The sequence below is a fragment of the Tenrec ecaudatus genome, chromosome 8 (genome assembly GCF_050624435.1).
Source record: "Tenrec ecaudatus isolate mTenEca1 chromosome 8, mTenEca1.hap1, whole genome shotgun sequence".
Lineage (NCBI taxonomy): Eukaryota > Metazoa > Chordata > Mammalia > Afrosoricida > Tenrecidae > Tenrec > Tenrec ecaudatus.
In genome coordinates this window covers 142634146-142650701 of record NC_134537.1, presented here as the reverse complement: position 1 = coordinate 142650701, position 16556 = coordinate 142634146, and the positions used below count along the sequence as shown (strand labels likewise).

Here is a 16556-nt window from a genome sequence, read left to right as displayed (position 1 = left end):
TTCTGTTGATGATCAGGTAGGATGGGTAAAACTGCTGTCAGTAAGTTAGTTGTACAACTGGAAAAGATGGTGGTGGCTGAACTCACAACCATCACACACACACACACACACACAAGCTGCCAAGGCTGTCCTCGTCCTCCTCAGCGTCAGTACTGACTTGTGGTGCCATCCTCACTGTTGTCCTGATGTTGGGCCCGTTGTTGCAGCCACTGTGCCAACCCATCTCATTGAGGGTCTTCCCCTTTTTCCACTGCCCCTCTACGTCCCCAAGCTTGATGTCCTTTCCCAGGTGCTGTCCTCCCCCGTGGGCAGGTCCAGAGTCCCCTCGCAACCACTAACAGACTTCTCTGTCTCTATGGGTTTGCCTGTGTTGGCACAGTTCCTAGAACTGCCATGGCTTGGGGTGCTGTGGGCGGGTTGGCAGGGGGAGCACTGGAACTGATGGAGATGGGGTGCCTACACCTCTTTAAAAAGGCGATTTAACCATGGCAGTGCTATGAGGTGCGAATACTCTATCAAGAAAACCACTGGAAGAAAAGAAGCCAAGCTTGACCAATGGTTGCCGTGGTGATGGGGAAAGAGCTGTTGCTCAGGAGCATAGAGATATGTTAGTGGTGGCCGAGTAATTGGGAAGAGGATTTCCACAATGGTTGTCCCACACAAAGAGCATGGTCAGTGGCAGAAGTTGTTGAAGTGGAGCCGGTTTTGTTGTGTCTAATTTTTGCCGCCATTAGAAAAACACAAAAAACCTTACACGAACAACAATGAGTACAAGGGATGTTCTAGAACTGACGGTGGGGACAACCGTACAACTCTCCTCGATGTGACTGAATTATTGAATTGTATGACACGTGGATGAAGTGCTAATAAAACAGTTTTAAAAAAATTAGGAAATAGAAGTGTCATCAGCCACTAGGTGAAAGTGAAGTTTGTAAAAGACAAATAGAGTATTTTCTGTGGTCCCTGGAGGAGAAGAAGTTGGATTTGGAAGTCTAAGCACAAGCCCACTGAGCGGAGCCCCCTCCCCCCCCGGGCTTTCCCAGGCCTCCTGGACGGGGGGACACGTGCTGTGGAGACAGTGTTCTCAGGGGACCCGGCTCCCTTCTCGGGCAGGTGGGCAAGCTCAGTGCTGGTCTCAGGATCTAAGTATGACAGATGCTGGGCAGGACCCGTCTCTCCATGTTCTCCTTGTGTCTCTCCTAGGGGTGAAGAAGAGAACCAAGGTCATCAAGAACAGTGTGAACCCCGTGTGGAATGAGGTACGATGGAAACTTTCTCACTCTCTTTCCTTTCTCGTCTGCTGCCTCTGCAGGGACAGGGCAGGGTGGTCCCAGGGGAGGTGACTGTCTCAGCGAGTCAGCCAAATCCTCCTGCCTCTAGGAAGCTGGGAGGGGAGAGGTGGCCCAGCCTTCCAGGTGTGGTGGCATTGCCCCAGAGTATGGTGGGAAGGAGCAGGAGGCCTTTTGTCTCTGCACCCTCAGCTCTGGCTGCTTTTGTCTGCCTGGTCTCCCGCCCAAGGGCCAGTGTCCTTGCTCAGAGCCCAGCCTCTCCCTGTGTAAAAGGCCCCGTCCCTTTCTGCCCCATCCCTGCAAGGGGCCAACTAGACACACAAAGCAGCCTGTGAGAAGGGGGTGGGAATGGGGAGGTGAGTCTTGGCTCTGAGGAGGACCATGGGGGTCCTGGCAGGGCCTAGTCACAATACTCCACACTGCCCACCAGGGGCCTGGGTTCTGGAAGACCATGTGGGCCTTAAGGATCCTGCAGGGTTATGTGAGTGTTCTCCAGTAGTGCTCCCAGCCTGGCTTCCTGGGGATCAACCGGAATCGAGTTGGGGGAATCTGGGCACTTTCTCTCCCACTGTCTTCTGCTCTCACTGCCACTCCCGAAGCCCTGGGACCCGGGTATTCATTAGTCTGCCCCTCTCTCCACACATCTGCCCACCTACCCACCCACCCATCTACCTATCTACCCACCCATCTACCCATCCATCCAACCACTGATCCACTCACCCATCTATTCACTAATCCATTCACCCATCCACCACCCACTTACAAACCTGCTCACCCACCTACTTATCTACCTACCCACCCACCTACCTATCCATCCACTCACCACCCACCTACCCACCCACTCACCTACTTACCTATCTACCTACCTACCACCCATCTACCTACCTACCCATCACTCACCTACCCATCCACCTACCCACTCACCCACCCAATTACCTACCCATCCATCCACCTACCCATTCACCCATCCATTACCTACTTACCAACCCACCTGTGCACTCACTCATCCAGTACCCACCTGTCCATCTACCCGCTCACCCACCCACCCACCCATCCACTCACCCACACTGCCCACTCACCCACCCACCCATTCATCCATCCACCCAGTCACCACCTATCCACCCATCCACCAACCCCGCTCACCCATCCCCCCACGGCAGCTTCACTTGTGGATGCTCAGTGCCCAGGTGGCGGGGGTTATGCCAGACACAGTCCTTTCTCTGAGGAGATCACAGGGTCACAAGTTTTTCTCCTTTTCTTCCAGGGCTTTGAGTGGGACCTCAAGGGCGTCCCCCTGGACTCGGCCTCTGAGCTCCACGTGGTGGTCAAAGACCATGAGACCATGGGGAGGAACAGGTGAGGCTGGTGAGGCCCTGCCAGGGGCTTGGGGGGATGCATGCTCTTCCTGGTTCCCTCAGGGTCAGCTGAGCTCCAGGGTGACGTCATAAGGGAGAGCCTGGCTCTGTGGACCCGACCCCATGGTGGGTGGTGGGGGGAACCCTGGTTTCAGTCTCAGAAACCCATACCTGGGTCATGAGGAGAGCTGCAGGGAGGAAGGATGAGCCAGAGCCAGGGGCCTGTGTTGTGCAGGCCTCACCAGGAGCCCTGGGAACGAGGCAGAAAACGAAGCCCTGCCTCCTTCTCCCGCCCAGAGGCTCCTGGGGGCAGGCCCTGTTGCTGTCCAGTCTGGGAATGGGAGAGGTGTGAGGCTTGAGGTGAGAGGTTTGTGGCTTTGAGGTTGGTCAAGACAACACTGGTCAACACTGACTGTGCACCTCCCCTGGCCAGGGTTTTCTGAGTGGCTTCATGGACCTCAGGGGCAGGGTTTTGCAGGTGGGGGACAGACAGAAGCAGAGTCGCGGTAAAAACAGGGAGCAGATCTTTTCCTTGTCCTTCGGATCCGGGACCTCACACCTGCTGGCTGGGGGTGGGGGGTGGAGACCTGCTGGCTGGGAGTGGGGGGTGGACTAGAAACACTGCTCATGGGGCCCTGCGTGTGGGATTCAGTGCCCGGGCAGGAGGTCGGTGGTCCCTGCTGAAGAGGAGGCATGAGGCTGTGTCCAGGGCCCGCAGGGGCAGGTTCATGCTCTGGACTGAGGTCTGGAGCCAAGGACTGAGGTCTGGGCCCAGCGGTGGCGGTGGTGGCTGCGGCGTGGGTCTGATGCTTTGGGTCGGCACACAGGGCGCCTTTGTTTGGATTTGTTCCGGTCAGCCTATGTCTGAGGTCTGGGAGAGGCCTGGCTCTGATGCCAGTCGGGAGCAGGAGAGGAGGAGGAGGATTCAGGGCCCCCTGGCAAAGCTGACAAAGGTCACAGGCTTAAAAACACTTGGGAAGTTTGAACTCTTTAGAAGTTTGGCAAGAAAAACTCCACTGCTACCCTCTCTCTCTCTCTGGGGCTCTGTTGGCCAGGGGTGCAGGGTGTGTAGGAGGCTGGGGACACTTTCTCTGGGCCCTTCGAAGGTGTGGGTTTTCTGAATGCGGTCAAGGTGTCCTGGGCCCATCATGCCCAGTGCTGGACCTCAGCAGCCCCCACTGCACACGGACCAGGGTCTCGAATCGGTCCACTCTCAGCCGCCCCCCGACATGGGTGCTGTCTGGACAACAAGCATGAGGGTTGGGGAAAAGGGGCCTCAAACCCTGAGATGGTCTTAGAGCAGGAGTAGATTTTGGAGAGAGGGAGGGGGGAGGGCGCCACACCTGGGCCAGTGTGTCACAGTGACACTCGCAGGCTGCAGATGCCCGGCCAAGGAGAGGAGAAAATAGCATGACCCTCACAGCTGATGCTACAGCTGATGCTCACCCGGAGCTTGGTGGAGTGGCTGCTGTTTTGGGAGCCGATTTATTCGGTATCATTTTGAATCAGGTTGGGATTATTACTGTCACAGCTCTCATCAATACAGAAGGGGAAAACCGGAGGCTCTGAGAGTTTGGGTAACTTTCCTAAAGGGCAGAGCTGGTGGGGCCTGGGCTGGCCGGTGGTTCTCAGGATCACTGAAACCTTTGTGCTTCAGGGGTGGGGTGGGGCCTCATAGAAGTCCCAGGTGGTGCTGGCCCTCAGGAGTGTTTAGTCCCGTGCCTCCCCCCGCCCCCCCCCCGTGCTGCTGGAATGGAGGGAGCTGGTCCCATGGGGAAACGTGGGCTTCATTTTCTTGGTTAGGTTTTAACCCAACAGGCCCCGAGGGGAGATATCCAAGACCTGAGAGCAGCACGTGAGCAAGTTTCGGAAGGTGTTTTGGATCCACTTCAGGCTGACCCTCGGGATGCCACCAGGCCAGGGTCATGCAGGAGCTCTGTCTAGGCTCTGTGGGCTAGAGGTCACAGCAGGACGCAGGACCATTGCACTCTGGGGACTTCCTGGAGGTCGCTCTGGGTGTCCTTTAGTTTGTGTGTGCATGTCTGTGTGTGGGGGCATTGGTTGGGGGCCATCAAGCCCTTGGAATTGTTTCTCCATGTGCCCAGTTCATGGCAAAGGCAGTTTGCTGAAAGCTGGGACTGAAACATGGAATCCACTAAACTTACTAGTTGACTAGAAATATCTTTCTTATAAATTCTTACACATCATACAAGCACATTTCTTATGATTGTATCTCCTATTAAGTTTTAATTGAGGCAAATTTCAACTTAATCTTATGTTCAGAAATACCTGAGGGCTTCCAGAGGCTCTCAAACAACCGCTGGATGTGGGGGAAGCTGACCGGGTTCCTCAGAGCCGGGGTGTGGAATGGAAGGTGCGTGAGGGGCCGCCACCAGTGTCCAGCTGTGGGAAATGGGGGGCAGCCAGGTGAGCCTCTGACACTTCCCAAGTTCAGATTCCAAAGGACAGTTTCTGTACAGGAGGGGGCCTGGGTAGGGATGCTTCAGAAAGCTTGTGAGAAAATCCCCTTGTCTTTCTTTTTTTAATTACAACATCATTTTATTGGGGGCTCTTACAACTCTTATAACAATCCATAAATCAAATGTATCAGGCATATTTGTACATATGTTGCCATCATTCTTTTCTAGACATTTACTTTATATTGAGTCCTTGGTATCAGCTCCTCTTTTTTCCCAACCCCCACCCTCGTGACCTTGTGACAGATTATAAATCATTATTTTCATATTTTACACCTACCGTGTCTCCCTTCCCCCATGGTTTCTGTTGTTCATCCCCCCTAGAGGGGGTGTGAGGTTATTTGTCGATCATTGCGATTGGTTGCCCCTTCATCTCCTCCTCTCCCTACTGTCTCCCTACCCTTCTGCCATTACTAATCCCACTCCTGCTCCTGGATTCCCTGTGTCCCTTGTCTGCCCCTGTGCATGTGTTCCGTGTGTCTCTTGTCTGCACCTGTGCACGTGCTCCGTCCGTGTCCTGTCTGTCCCTGTGCACGTGCTCTGTGCACGTGCTCCGTGCGTGTCGTCTGTCCCTGTGCACGTGCTCCGTGCATGCTCCGTGCATGTTTTGTCTGTACCTGTGCACGTGCTCTGTGTGTGTCTTGTTTGTCCCTGTGCACGTGCTCCGTGCGTGTCCTGTCTGTCCCTGTGCACATGCTCCGTGCGTGTCCTGTCTGTCCCTGTGCATGTGCTCCGTGCATGTCTTGTCTGCACCTGTGCACGTGCTCCGTGCGTGTCCTGTCTGCACCTGTGCACGTGCTCCGTGTGTCTCTTGTCTGCACCTGTGCACGTGCTCCGTGCATGTCTTGTCTGTACCTGTGCACGTGCTCCGTGCGTGTCTTGTCTGTCCCTGTGCACATGCTCTGTGCGTGTCCTGTCTGTCCCTGTGCACGTGCTCCGTGCATGTCTTGTCTGTCCCTGTGCACATGCTCCATGTGTCTCTTGTCTGTACCTGTGCACGTGCTCCGTGCGTGTCTTGTCTATATCTGTGCACATGCTCCGTGCGTGTCCTGTCTGTTCCTGTGCACGTGCTCCGTGCGTGTCTTGTCTGCACCTGTGCACGTGCTCCGTGCGTATCCTGTCTGCACCTGTGCACGTGCTCCGTGTGTGTATCGTCTGTACCTGTACACATGCTCCGTGCGTGTCCTGTCTGTACCTGTGCACGTGCTCCATGCTTGTCTTGTCTGTCCCTGTGCACGTGCTCAGTGCGTGTCCTGTCCGTACCTGTGCACGTGCTCCGTGTGTCTCTTGTCTGTACCTGTGCACGTGCTCTGTGTGTCTCTTGTCTGTACCTGTGCACATGCTCCGTGCGTGTCCTGTCGGTCCCTGTGCACGTGCTCCGTGCATGTCTTGTCTGTCCCTGTGCACATGCTCCGTGTGTCTCTTGTCTGTACCTGTGCACGTGCTCCTTGCGTGTCTTGTCTGTATCTGTGCACATGCTCCGTGCGTGTCCTGTCTGTCCCTGTGCACGTGCTCTGTGCGTGTCTTGTCTGCACCTGTGCACATGCTCCGTGCATATCCTGTCTGCACCTGTGCACGTGCTCCGTGCGTGTATCGTCTGTACCTGTACACATGCTCCGTGTGTGTCCTGTCTGTACCTGTGCACGTGCTCCATGCGTGTCTTGTCTGTCCCTGTGCAGGTGCTCTGTGTGTCTCTTGTCTGTACCTGTGCACGTGCTCCGTGTGTGTCTTGTCTGCACCTGTGCACGTGCTCAATGCGTGTCCTGTCTGTCCCTGTGCACGTGCTCCGTGTGTGTCTTGTCTGTCCCTGTGCACATGCTCCGTGCATGTCCTGTCTGTCCCTGTGCACGTGCTCCGTGCGTGTCCTGTCTGTCCCTGTGCACGTGCTCCGTGCGTGTCCTGTCCGTACCTGTGCACGTGCTCCATGCATGTCTTGTCTGTACCTGTGCACGTGCTCCGTGTGTCTTGTCTGTCCCTGTGCACGTGCTCCGTGCGTGTCTTGTCTGTACCTGTGCACGTGCTCCGTGCATGTCCTGTCTGCACCTGTGCACGTGCTCAATGCGTGTCCTGTCTGTACCTGTGCACATGCTCCGTGTGTCTTGTCTGTCCCTGTGCACGTGCTCCGTGCATGGCTTGTCTGTACCTGTGCATATGCTCTGTGTGTCCCTTGTCTGTACCTATACATGTGCTCCAGGCTAGTCTGCAGGGAGAGGCAGGACTGGGGTCCCTTCCCTTTTCATTCCATTTTTTGAGGAACTCTTTGGTGAGGCATGAATCAGAGATTAGAAACTCACTATGAAGCTGTCAAAAGAATGAAACCGAATAACGGGAAGTGCCAGGAGAAACGTGCGACGTTGAACGTTGAAAGCAGGAAGGGCAAGGATGCCGTGATTTCACACCTGTCCCTGCCCTCAAGGGTGGCCCAAAGTGCTCAGGGATGTGTGTAGAGCCGGCGACTGCCCTGGCCTCTCCAGCGGTGGGTCTGGTGGGCTGGAGCTCAGATCCCGGGCAGCTGTCCCTCCGTTACTGGGTCCCGGTGTGTCCCCTGTGAGTTCACCTTCACTCTCCCCAGAGTCTTCCAGCAGATGGTCCCAGGCCGTGCTGGTTAGCACTCTGCACCTCCTCCCCTCTTCCTTCCTGACTCCACCCCACTCTGCTGATAGTCAGGTGCTGGACTCTGGCCTCAGTTTACCTCGTGCTTTGTGGCCCCCCCCCCGCTCCTCCTTTTACGCTTCCTCACTTCTTTCTCTCCTCGACCCCCACCTCATTCCGTTGTGCCCTATGGCTGCTGCGAAATGGACATTTCTGGATTTTTCCTGATGACCACTGGCGATACCGAGGCCACCTGGTTAACGCCGGTTGAGTGACTTAGGGAAGGGTCTTGGGAAGCTGCCCTGGCCTCTGTAGGGGAGTCTCCAGACTGCTCAACCCACCACCCCGCAGTGGTAGAGGGGCAGCCCGGTGTCAGAGGAAGCCATGCCAGCTGCAGGGGCGGGTCAGCTCGGGAAAATAAGACCAGGTTTTGGATGTATATAAAAGGAAACTCGCTCCGTGAATGGGAGGCACAGCCGCAGAGCCAGCTGGACAGGATGCTGGGCGCACAGAGGCTGGACTCCTGCCTCAAGCCCTGGAAAACTTTCTGTTTACTCTGGGCTCCTCGGAGAGGAACTGGAAGGGAGGCCACCGTGACCCCTGACCGGGTACTTTGCCGAGGTCACGCATTTTGCCCCCTGGGACATTCAGTCCAAGCCCAAACCTGAGCTCACTGGCATCATCTTGATTCCAACTCACAGTGACACCAAAGGGCAGTGGAAGGGCTTCTGGCCTCCAAGCCTGTGAGTCTTTTTTAACTTCATTGAGAAATATTTCTGAACTTTTTTCTCTCTCTCATAAAGATTTTTTTATTATTAGTTGGGATTTAATCCATAAATCATATCATTCCATATTTCAATCACTTCAAGTAGAAGAGTTTAATTGCTACTACCATCAGTTCTACATGGCGAGAAATCTTAATTGAACTTTCTGGTGAGTTAGGTGGAGGTTGACCCATCCGATCGTCATGTTTGTGTTCAGTCCTTCCACAATGCACCCAACCTCCCCATGGCTTGCCCTGGGCACACGTGCACCTCCCTCCGCTGGCCTCTTTTTGCCCATCTTCCTCCTCTTCACCCATTACTGGCCCTCCCCTCCCCTGGCCCGTCCACCCCTGACAACCGTCAAAATCTGTTTCTTTGGGCATGAAAAGCTTTTCTTGGGGGGAAAGACAAAAGTGGTCTCACACAATACGTATCCTTTTGTGATCAACTAACTTCACCGAACACGTACCGCCATCAAAATAATGCTGACACACAGTGAACCCCTGTGGGTTTCCGGGACTGTAACCATTTAGGGGAGTGGAAAGTCCAGTCTCCCCACCCACCCCCACCAGGAGCTGCTGGTGGTTTCAAACTGAACGCAGCTCAATGCAGAATCACTACGTCGCCAGGGCTCCTTCACTGAGTTCTCCATTCTTCCATGTAGATGGTTTCCATTCTTGCTCTTGTTCGGAGTTCTGTGATGAACACAGGTGTCCATCTCTCTGTTCGGACTGTGCTTATTTCTGTGGGGCGCATGCCAAGTAGCGCTCTTGCTGGGTCATGTGGAATTTCTATTCCCACTGGTTGGAGGAAGCGCTGTGTCACTTTTCACAGAGGTTGTACATTTAAAACATTTTTTATTGGGGGCTCATACAACTTTTAACACCCATCCATCAATTGTGTAAAGCACATGTGTACTTTCATTGCCCTCATAATTCTCAAAACATTTGCTCTCCACCTAAGCCCCTGGCATCAGCTCCTCATTTTTCCCCTCCCTCCCCACTTCTCCCTCCCTCATGAACCTTTGAGAATTTATAAATTATTATTTTTGTCATATCTTACATTGTCCGACATCTCCCTTCACCCACTTTTCTGCTGTCCGTCCCTCCAGGGAGTAGGTTATATGTAGATGCCTGTAATCCGTTCCCCCTCTCTACCCACCCTCCCTCCACCCTCCTGGTATGGTTGTCTATTTTTACAGCTCCACCAGCAGCCTATCAAGGTTCCAATCTCCCTCAATCAACTCCAGCATTTGTCACTTAAAAAAAAACCCAACCACACTTTGTTATTTCCGATTCCAATTCTGACTCATGGCTGCTCTGTGGGAGAGAGAGGCGGCTTCTACTCTCGCCGGGGCAGTTCTGGGGCTAGGAGTCATGTTTGACTGGATGGCCGTGAGTCTTCCCCAGAGGGAGGCGTGGCCAGCGCCGTGAACCACGGGAGAAAGGGAGGGCAACCTGCTCCCATAGAGATTGCATAGAAGTGGAATAGATCCTTGGAAAGTCTATGGGGCAGTTCTACCCTGTGTTGGAAGGTTGCTGAGTCGCTAGGGGTCTGGTGGGCCTACATAAACTGCCCAGGTGGTTCCAGCGTGCCATTCGGGCTGAGAGTCAGGGACCCAGCCTCTGCACCCACACTGCCAGCCTGCTCTGTGATGGTGGGCGTAGTGTTCTGCCTGTGTCGGCTGGTGTAACTGACGGATGGGTTTTCATGAGTCTTTAATGGAAATGAATCTAAATGTAAATGAACACATATGGCAAGGGGCTGCTCTGTTGGATGGGGCCACTGTAGAGTTTTAGAACCGTGTTCCCACCCTGGCAGCATAACAGAACCACCTGGAAGCTTTAAAGCTCACCCTTGCCGGGGCTGCTCATGAGATGATGCCGTGCGAAGGTCTGGGTTGGGGCCGGCCCCGTCATTCCCATGAACGTCCGTTGGAGGGGCTTGCTTGCCAACACCCCTGGAAAGACTTGCTCTCCCCAATTGTTTTTCATGGATTAAAAAAAGAATAATAATAACTCACTGCATGGACTCGATGCCAACTAACAGCGACACTATAGGACAGGGTAGAACCGTGGGTTTCTGGGACCATAACTCTCGATGGGAGGAGAAAGTCCCATCTTTCTCCCGAGGAGTGGCTGGTGGTTTCAAACCATTGTCCTTGTGAATCACAGCCCCATGCATAACTAGGACGCCAACAGGGCACCTTTTTCATGGATGAAGAGAGAAATAAATGCAAACTGGTACTTTTGCAATAATTTACCTCTGTCATTGATGGGAAGAATCATGCCGTCTACCTCCACCCACCGCCTCCGGCCCGGCCCAGACACACAAAACAATGGGTACAGCTATATATGGGAAGGTTGTTTCAGCATTCTAGTTGGTTCTGTTGTGTAGCGACCTTATGGGACAGGACCAGCTGCCACAGTCAAGGCCCACTTAGGGCGACCCCTCGTCAGCCGGAGTTGGCTGTGCGCCACCGTGCTGGCTCTCATGGCTGGTCCTCCAGGAGCAGGATGCCAGGCCTTGTACGAACCCAGGGTCCCACGGAGCATGCGCTCCTTGACTGCGGGAACTGGGCATCTTCCTGCTTCAGGGTGGGCAGATTTCACAAAGGACCACAGAGGATGGCGTGTTCATTTTGTCATTCCTGTACGTGCTGACGTGAAACTCTTCATTGTTGACCTGCTGTACACATTCAACAGGGTGCATTTGTTTCCCAGGAGCGGGGGGCGGGCAGTTTGGGATGGACTCTGGGGGCTTTGGGAGCAGCAGGTCCTTTCTTGTCTTTCCCAGGCATTTCTTAGCTTGTGCCAGCAAGACTCCGATTTCTGCTTCCCACTCCCCCTCTGTCTCTATAGGAATCATATTGGATCAGTGTCCACCCTCCCCCAGGATGACCTCATGTCAGCCTGCAGAGACTCTGTTTGCAAACGAGGTCACCTTCACAGGCACTAAGGGGTAGGACTGGAACAGATCTCTTAGGGGGACCCAGTGGAACCTCTAACCCTGGACCCTCTGTGCTGGATCTGGCACCAGCCCGCTTGCTCTGCATAAGGCCTTCTGAAGGGAGGTCGGGAGTCACTCCAGGAAGCAACCAGGAGGCACGCCATTCCATCAAGAGACATTCCTTCAGGGCTTCCCAGAAGCACTCTCCTCACTAAGTGTTGGGCACAAGGCCAGCGCCACCAGTCGCTGCACAGGAGAGAGACGAGGCTTTCTGCTCCCGTGAAGATTTCCGGTCTCAGCAACCCGTAGGGGCAGCAATCCCCTGCTCTGTAGGGCCCCTGTGAGTCGGCCTCCGCTCCATGGCAGTGAGACCCACTCCCAACCTCGTAGAGGTCTGGCCACTGTAGAATGGGAGCCCTGCAGGCACCGGTGGGATTCCCCTAATCCAATACCCGGGTCGCTGTTTTAAGTATAAGAACTTGATGTACCGGAAGGTGCTTTATGATTTTGACGCTGATGTTGTGCAGATGAAGGTTGAGAAGGAGCGAGGATTGTCAGCGAGTCGAGTGCTTTCCACATCGACGTCTGCACCTAGGAGACAGCCCTGGTTACAAGTGCCATTTTAGCAGCTCGTTTGCTGAATCCAACAGAAAACGAGGTACTGGTTCTGCCAAATCGGTGTGAGCCCACTGGATCCCACTACTGCCCGCAGGGCGCCTCACCCACTCACAGAGCCCTGCCTGCCTTCACCCTCCCCTGGCGTGGGGTCACCAGTCCCACAACGACCAGGACCAGCCCCCCAGGGGCGGAGGTGGGGGTGGAGGCGAGCTCACATACGCCTCTGGCATCTTGTCGACCCTTCACCTGACTTGTGACAACACTGGATGCTGGAAAGATCTGGGGTCTAGTTTCAATGAACCCAAAACCAAACACACGGCCACCAGGTCTGTGTTGGCCCACAGCAACCCTGTGGAACTGCCCCCATGGGTTTCTGAGGCTCTAGCTCCTGATGGGAGTAGAAACCTTCATCTTCTTCGGAGAGGCTGGTGGTTTTGAACTGTGGACCTGGCGGCTAGTAGCCCAACACATAGCCACTACGCCACCAGGGCATGGTCCTCTCCAGGTGTCAGAGTAGAACTGAGCCCCGTGGGGTCTTCTCAGTGGTCATCTTGCCCGTGTGGCCGTGCAGTGTCAGCTGAGTGTGTACAACACACCACACACGCATACACATACACACACACACGCAACACCTCCTCTTACCTCAAAGAACACGAACAGTGTCAGTGGCTGGGTCATGTAGAAATGGCTGCATGGGGGCATGTTTTGCTGTGTACATTTTTGCTAACACCTGAGAAGAAATTATTATTGAAATGGGACCAAAATTACCAGCCACCTCTGTGACTTCAAACATTTCAGGAGTGAAAGAGGCACGTGATCCTGCCTTCCACCCGCCCCCTGCCCCCGCCCCTTCATTCTAGAGGTGCCCTGTGTTCTCAACATGGCGCATCTTGCTCTAGAATGCCAAGGCATGTGCACACACACACACACACATACATACATGTACTTATATCGAAGTAAAATGGTTTACGTCTACTTAGAAGCCAGGATAGGGAGACTTCATCTCATGTGCTTGGAGCATGCTCTGTGTGGATGCTTTTCTGGGTCAGTTGTTTATTGATTAAATGCTGCCCCCCTGCCTTTAAATGGGGTGATGTATGGGGGTGCCAAAATGTGCCCCGCCATACCCTCATGGACTGGAACTCCGTTTCTCTCCCATTTTCGTTCTCCGCATGCCCAGCCATAGACCGTGTTTGCGCATCTCCGAATGTTCATACCCTCTTTGGCAGCCCTGCGAAGTGGGGCTCTGGATCAGATAAACACATAGACTGAGCATGTTGGTGGTGTTGGTGGTGGGGTTTTCAGGTGCTACTGAGTCAGGGTTGACTCGGTGAGATTACACACAAGAGAGCTAAACGCTGCCCTGCCTGCTGTGGGCGCGGCCTGCGGCTGTTGAGCTCAACGTCAGAAGTTCAGACTCACTAGCTGATCTTGGCGAGAAAGATGCGTCTGTCTGCTCCTGTAAAGATTCACAGTCTCGGGAAACCTAAGGAGTCGTTTTCCTCTGTCCTGCACTTGACCTACAGGTGACTGTGAGCTGGCATTGACTAGATGTCAACCAGACACAAACCAGCTCATTCACACTAACGTATCAGTGTCAGCCTCAGGCCTTTGCTCAGTCTTAGGCCCTGAGGGATGCAGTTTTGTAACCCAGACCCGTGTGCGCGCGCAGACAGCTGTTGAAAGCATCTGGGTGGTTGCTCGCTGTTACTGCTGCTGCCGCTGTTAGGGACCGTCAAGTCAGCTCTGACAGCGACCCGTTCACGCCAGAACGAACCCCTGCGCCCCCCCGTTCTGGCCCTGCCCCTCTCACCACTGTTGCCACCATGGAGCCCATTGCAGCAGCCATGGTGTCAGTCTGTCCTGTCTCCCTCTGTTTTGCTGCCCCGGCTGCACACGTTCCCAAGCCTGATGTCCTTCTCCAGGGACTTGTCTCTCCTGACAGAATACTCCAAGCACATGAGATGAAGTCTCCCCAGCCTGGCTGCTAAGGAAGATTCCGGCTGCTGCTGGAAGCTGGGAAACAGGCATACATTCAGCCTCTGGGTTTCAGAGGGCCAGAGGGCAGGTCCCTTCCCGTGAGCCTGGGGGCTGCCATGGGAGGGACGGTTGGAGTCCACTGTCCCGTTTCAGCTGCTTCGTGGGCACTGGTCACGTCCTTGAGACCCGAGGAGTTTTGTAGAGTTTGGCCCGTACTTTTCCTAGGAAATCCCGGGCAGCCCTGGGATACTTTTCTTTGTCTTTCTCTGGGCTGAAGTAGAAGACTATTTGGAGTTACCTTTAGTCAGCCTCTGGGGAAGTAGATGCTGGCGTGCCAGGGTTCAGGAAGGCCGGGAGGGGGGCTGTGAGACAGTGCCCACTGTCCCTCATTTCCTGCCCTCCGTGCCAAGCACACCCTGCCAGACACTTCAGCCTCCTCTAGGGTGTGTGTGTCCGCCCAGGACGGGCCTCCCACCCCCCAGTTTCCTGCCATGCTTTCTGATTTCGTCTTCTGAGAGGAAGAAGCAGCTGAGTCAGGGGTGGGCTCAAGCATCTCTCTCTTTGTCTCCCCACCCCACACACGTACACACACAAACTCACACCCATATACATACACATAAACACACATACACACAACACATGCACACAACACATACACACACATACACTTATACACACATACAGATATACACGCACACATGTACACACACGTATACACACATATAGATAGCCACACACATACAGATATACATGCACACACATGTACACACACGTATACACACATATAGATAGCCGCGCACACACACAATACATGCACACATATACACACAACACACGCACACACACACGCACACACACTGACCAATGGCACTGGAAGCTGAGTAATGGATATACACCCAACCTCACTGCCATCGAGCCTGGGCCGACTCACAGCGAGCAAGCGGGACAGGGGTGGAACTGCCCTGTGGGGTTTCCCAGACTGTTAACTCTTTACGGGATGCAACTCCGTGTCTTCCTCCTGAGGATCCAGCACCTGGTGGGATTTGGACTGTCACCCTGTGGTCATTCGTCCAAAGGGTGACTGGCCCTGTGGCCAGGGCACCTCTGCAGTGAGGAGGCCAGGTAAGCTCCCTGAGGGCAGGAACTAGGTTTGGGTGGGAGTGCTCGATAGGTATTTGTATACGTTTTTGTGGTACATTTTTAAATTTGGGTTTTGAGTTGGCCAAACTCTGACGGGGTCTTGAAAGTGGAAGCTGTGAATAAATGCGTGGAACTCTCTTGCCTCCTTTGCCCCTCATTGGCCCAGTTCTCCCCTGCCCTGTACGTGACCAGCGCCTCAGTCTCTTTCCACAGTTCCTACGCACACGCCACACCGACAGGGATCCCGACTCTACACGGGTCGCCGCCCTGCACAGCAGAGCTGAGCTGCTCCCCGGGGCTCCTGGACCGTGCCCTCCTGGGGGCAGCGTGCCTCCTCTCCTCCCTCTGAGAGGCAGGTGGTCTCGAACACCTACCCTGCTGCCCCACAGGGCTCCTCTGTGTATGGGTGGGTAGCATGTTAGACCCTCTTCAGTGCTTTGTTGTTTAGCTTATCTTTTTATTTTACAAACCATTCTACAGCTCTTAGACATCGATTGTGTCAAGCATATTTGTACCTATTTTGTCACCATCCTTTACAAAACATGTCCTACTGGAGCCCTGGGTATAAGCTCCACGTTTTATCCCTCCCTCCCCCACCCTCCCACCCTTGTGAATCCTTGATTAGCTATAGATTGTTATTACTATTTCGTATCTTATGCTGTCTGTTGTCTCCCTTCACCCACATGTCTGTTATTCATTTCCTTTGGGGGGGGGCTATATATCCAAACTTTTGATGTATTCCCTCTTCCTCCCCTCCCCGGACATTCCTTTACCCTCACAATATCACCACTTCCATTATTGATCCTGAAGGGTTTATCTCTCCTGGATTCCCTGTGTCGAGAGCTCTTATCTGTACCTGTGTACTTGCTCTGGTCTAGCCAAATTTGTAAGGTAGAACTAGGTCATGGAGTTGGGACTGCAACCTGGTTGAATTGTCGCTTCCTTTTGAAAAATCATTTTATTGGGGGCGCATACAACTCTTATCACAATCCATCCATCCATCCATTGTGTTAAGCACATTTGTACATTTGTTGCCAACATCATTCTCAAAACATTTACCTTCTGCTTGAGCTCTTGGTATCAGCTCCTCATTTTCCTGCCTCCCTCCCCACTCCCCTCTGCCTCTTAAACCCTTGAAAATTTATAAATCATTATTATTTTGTCATATCTTACACTGTCTGACATCTCCCTTCACCCACCTTTCTGCTGTCCACCCCCTAGGAAGGAGTTTATATTTAGATCCTTGTAATTGGTACCCCCTTTCCACCCCACCCTCCTGGTATCCCCACTCTCAGCACTGGTCCTGAAGGGATCATCTGTCCTGGATTCCCTGTGTTTCCAGTTCCTATCTGGACCAGTGTACATCCTCTGGCCTAGCCAGATTTGTAAGGG

The 16556-nt window shown here is 53.9% G+C and overlaps 1 protein-coding gene across 21 annotated transcripts in view; it reads left to right on the top strand.

The window, feature by feature from the left end:
* The window catches only part of DYSF (dysferlin), a 213819-nt gene that overhangs the window by 25831 nt on the left and 171432 nt on the right, over positions 1 to 16556 (top strand). For all 21 annotated transcript variants that reach the window (XM_075556961.1, XM_075556967.1, XM_075556969.1 and 18 more), the window contains exons 2-3: positions 1204 to 1259; positions 2554 to 2645. In XM_075556961.1, the coding sequence (XP_075413076.1) occupies positions 1204 to 1259; positions 2554 to 2645 (148 nt within the window). The remainder of the gene's footprint in view (positions 1 to 1203; positions 1260 to 2553; positions 2646 to 16556) is intronic.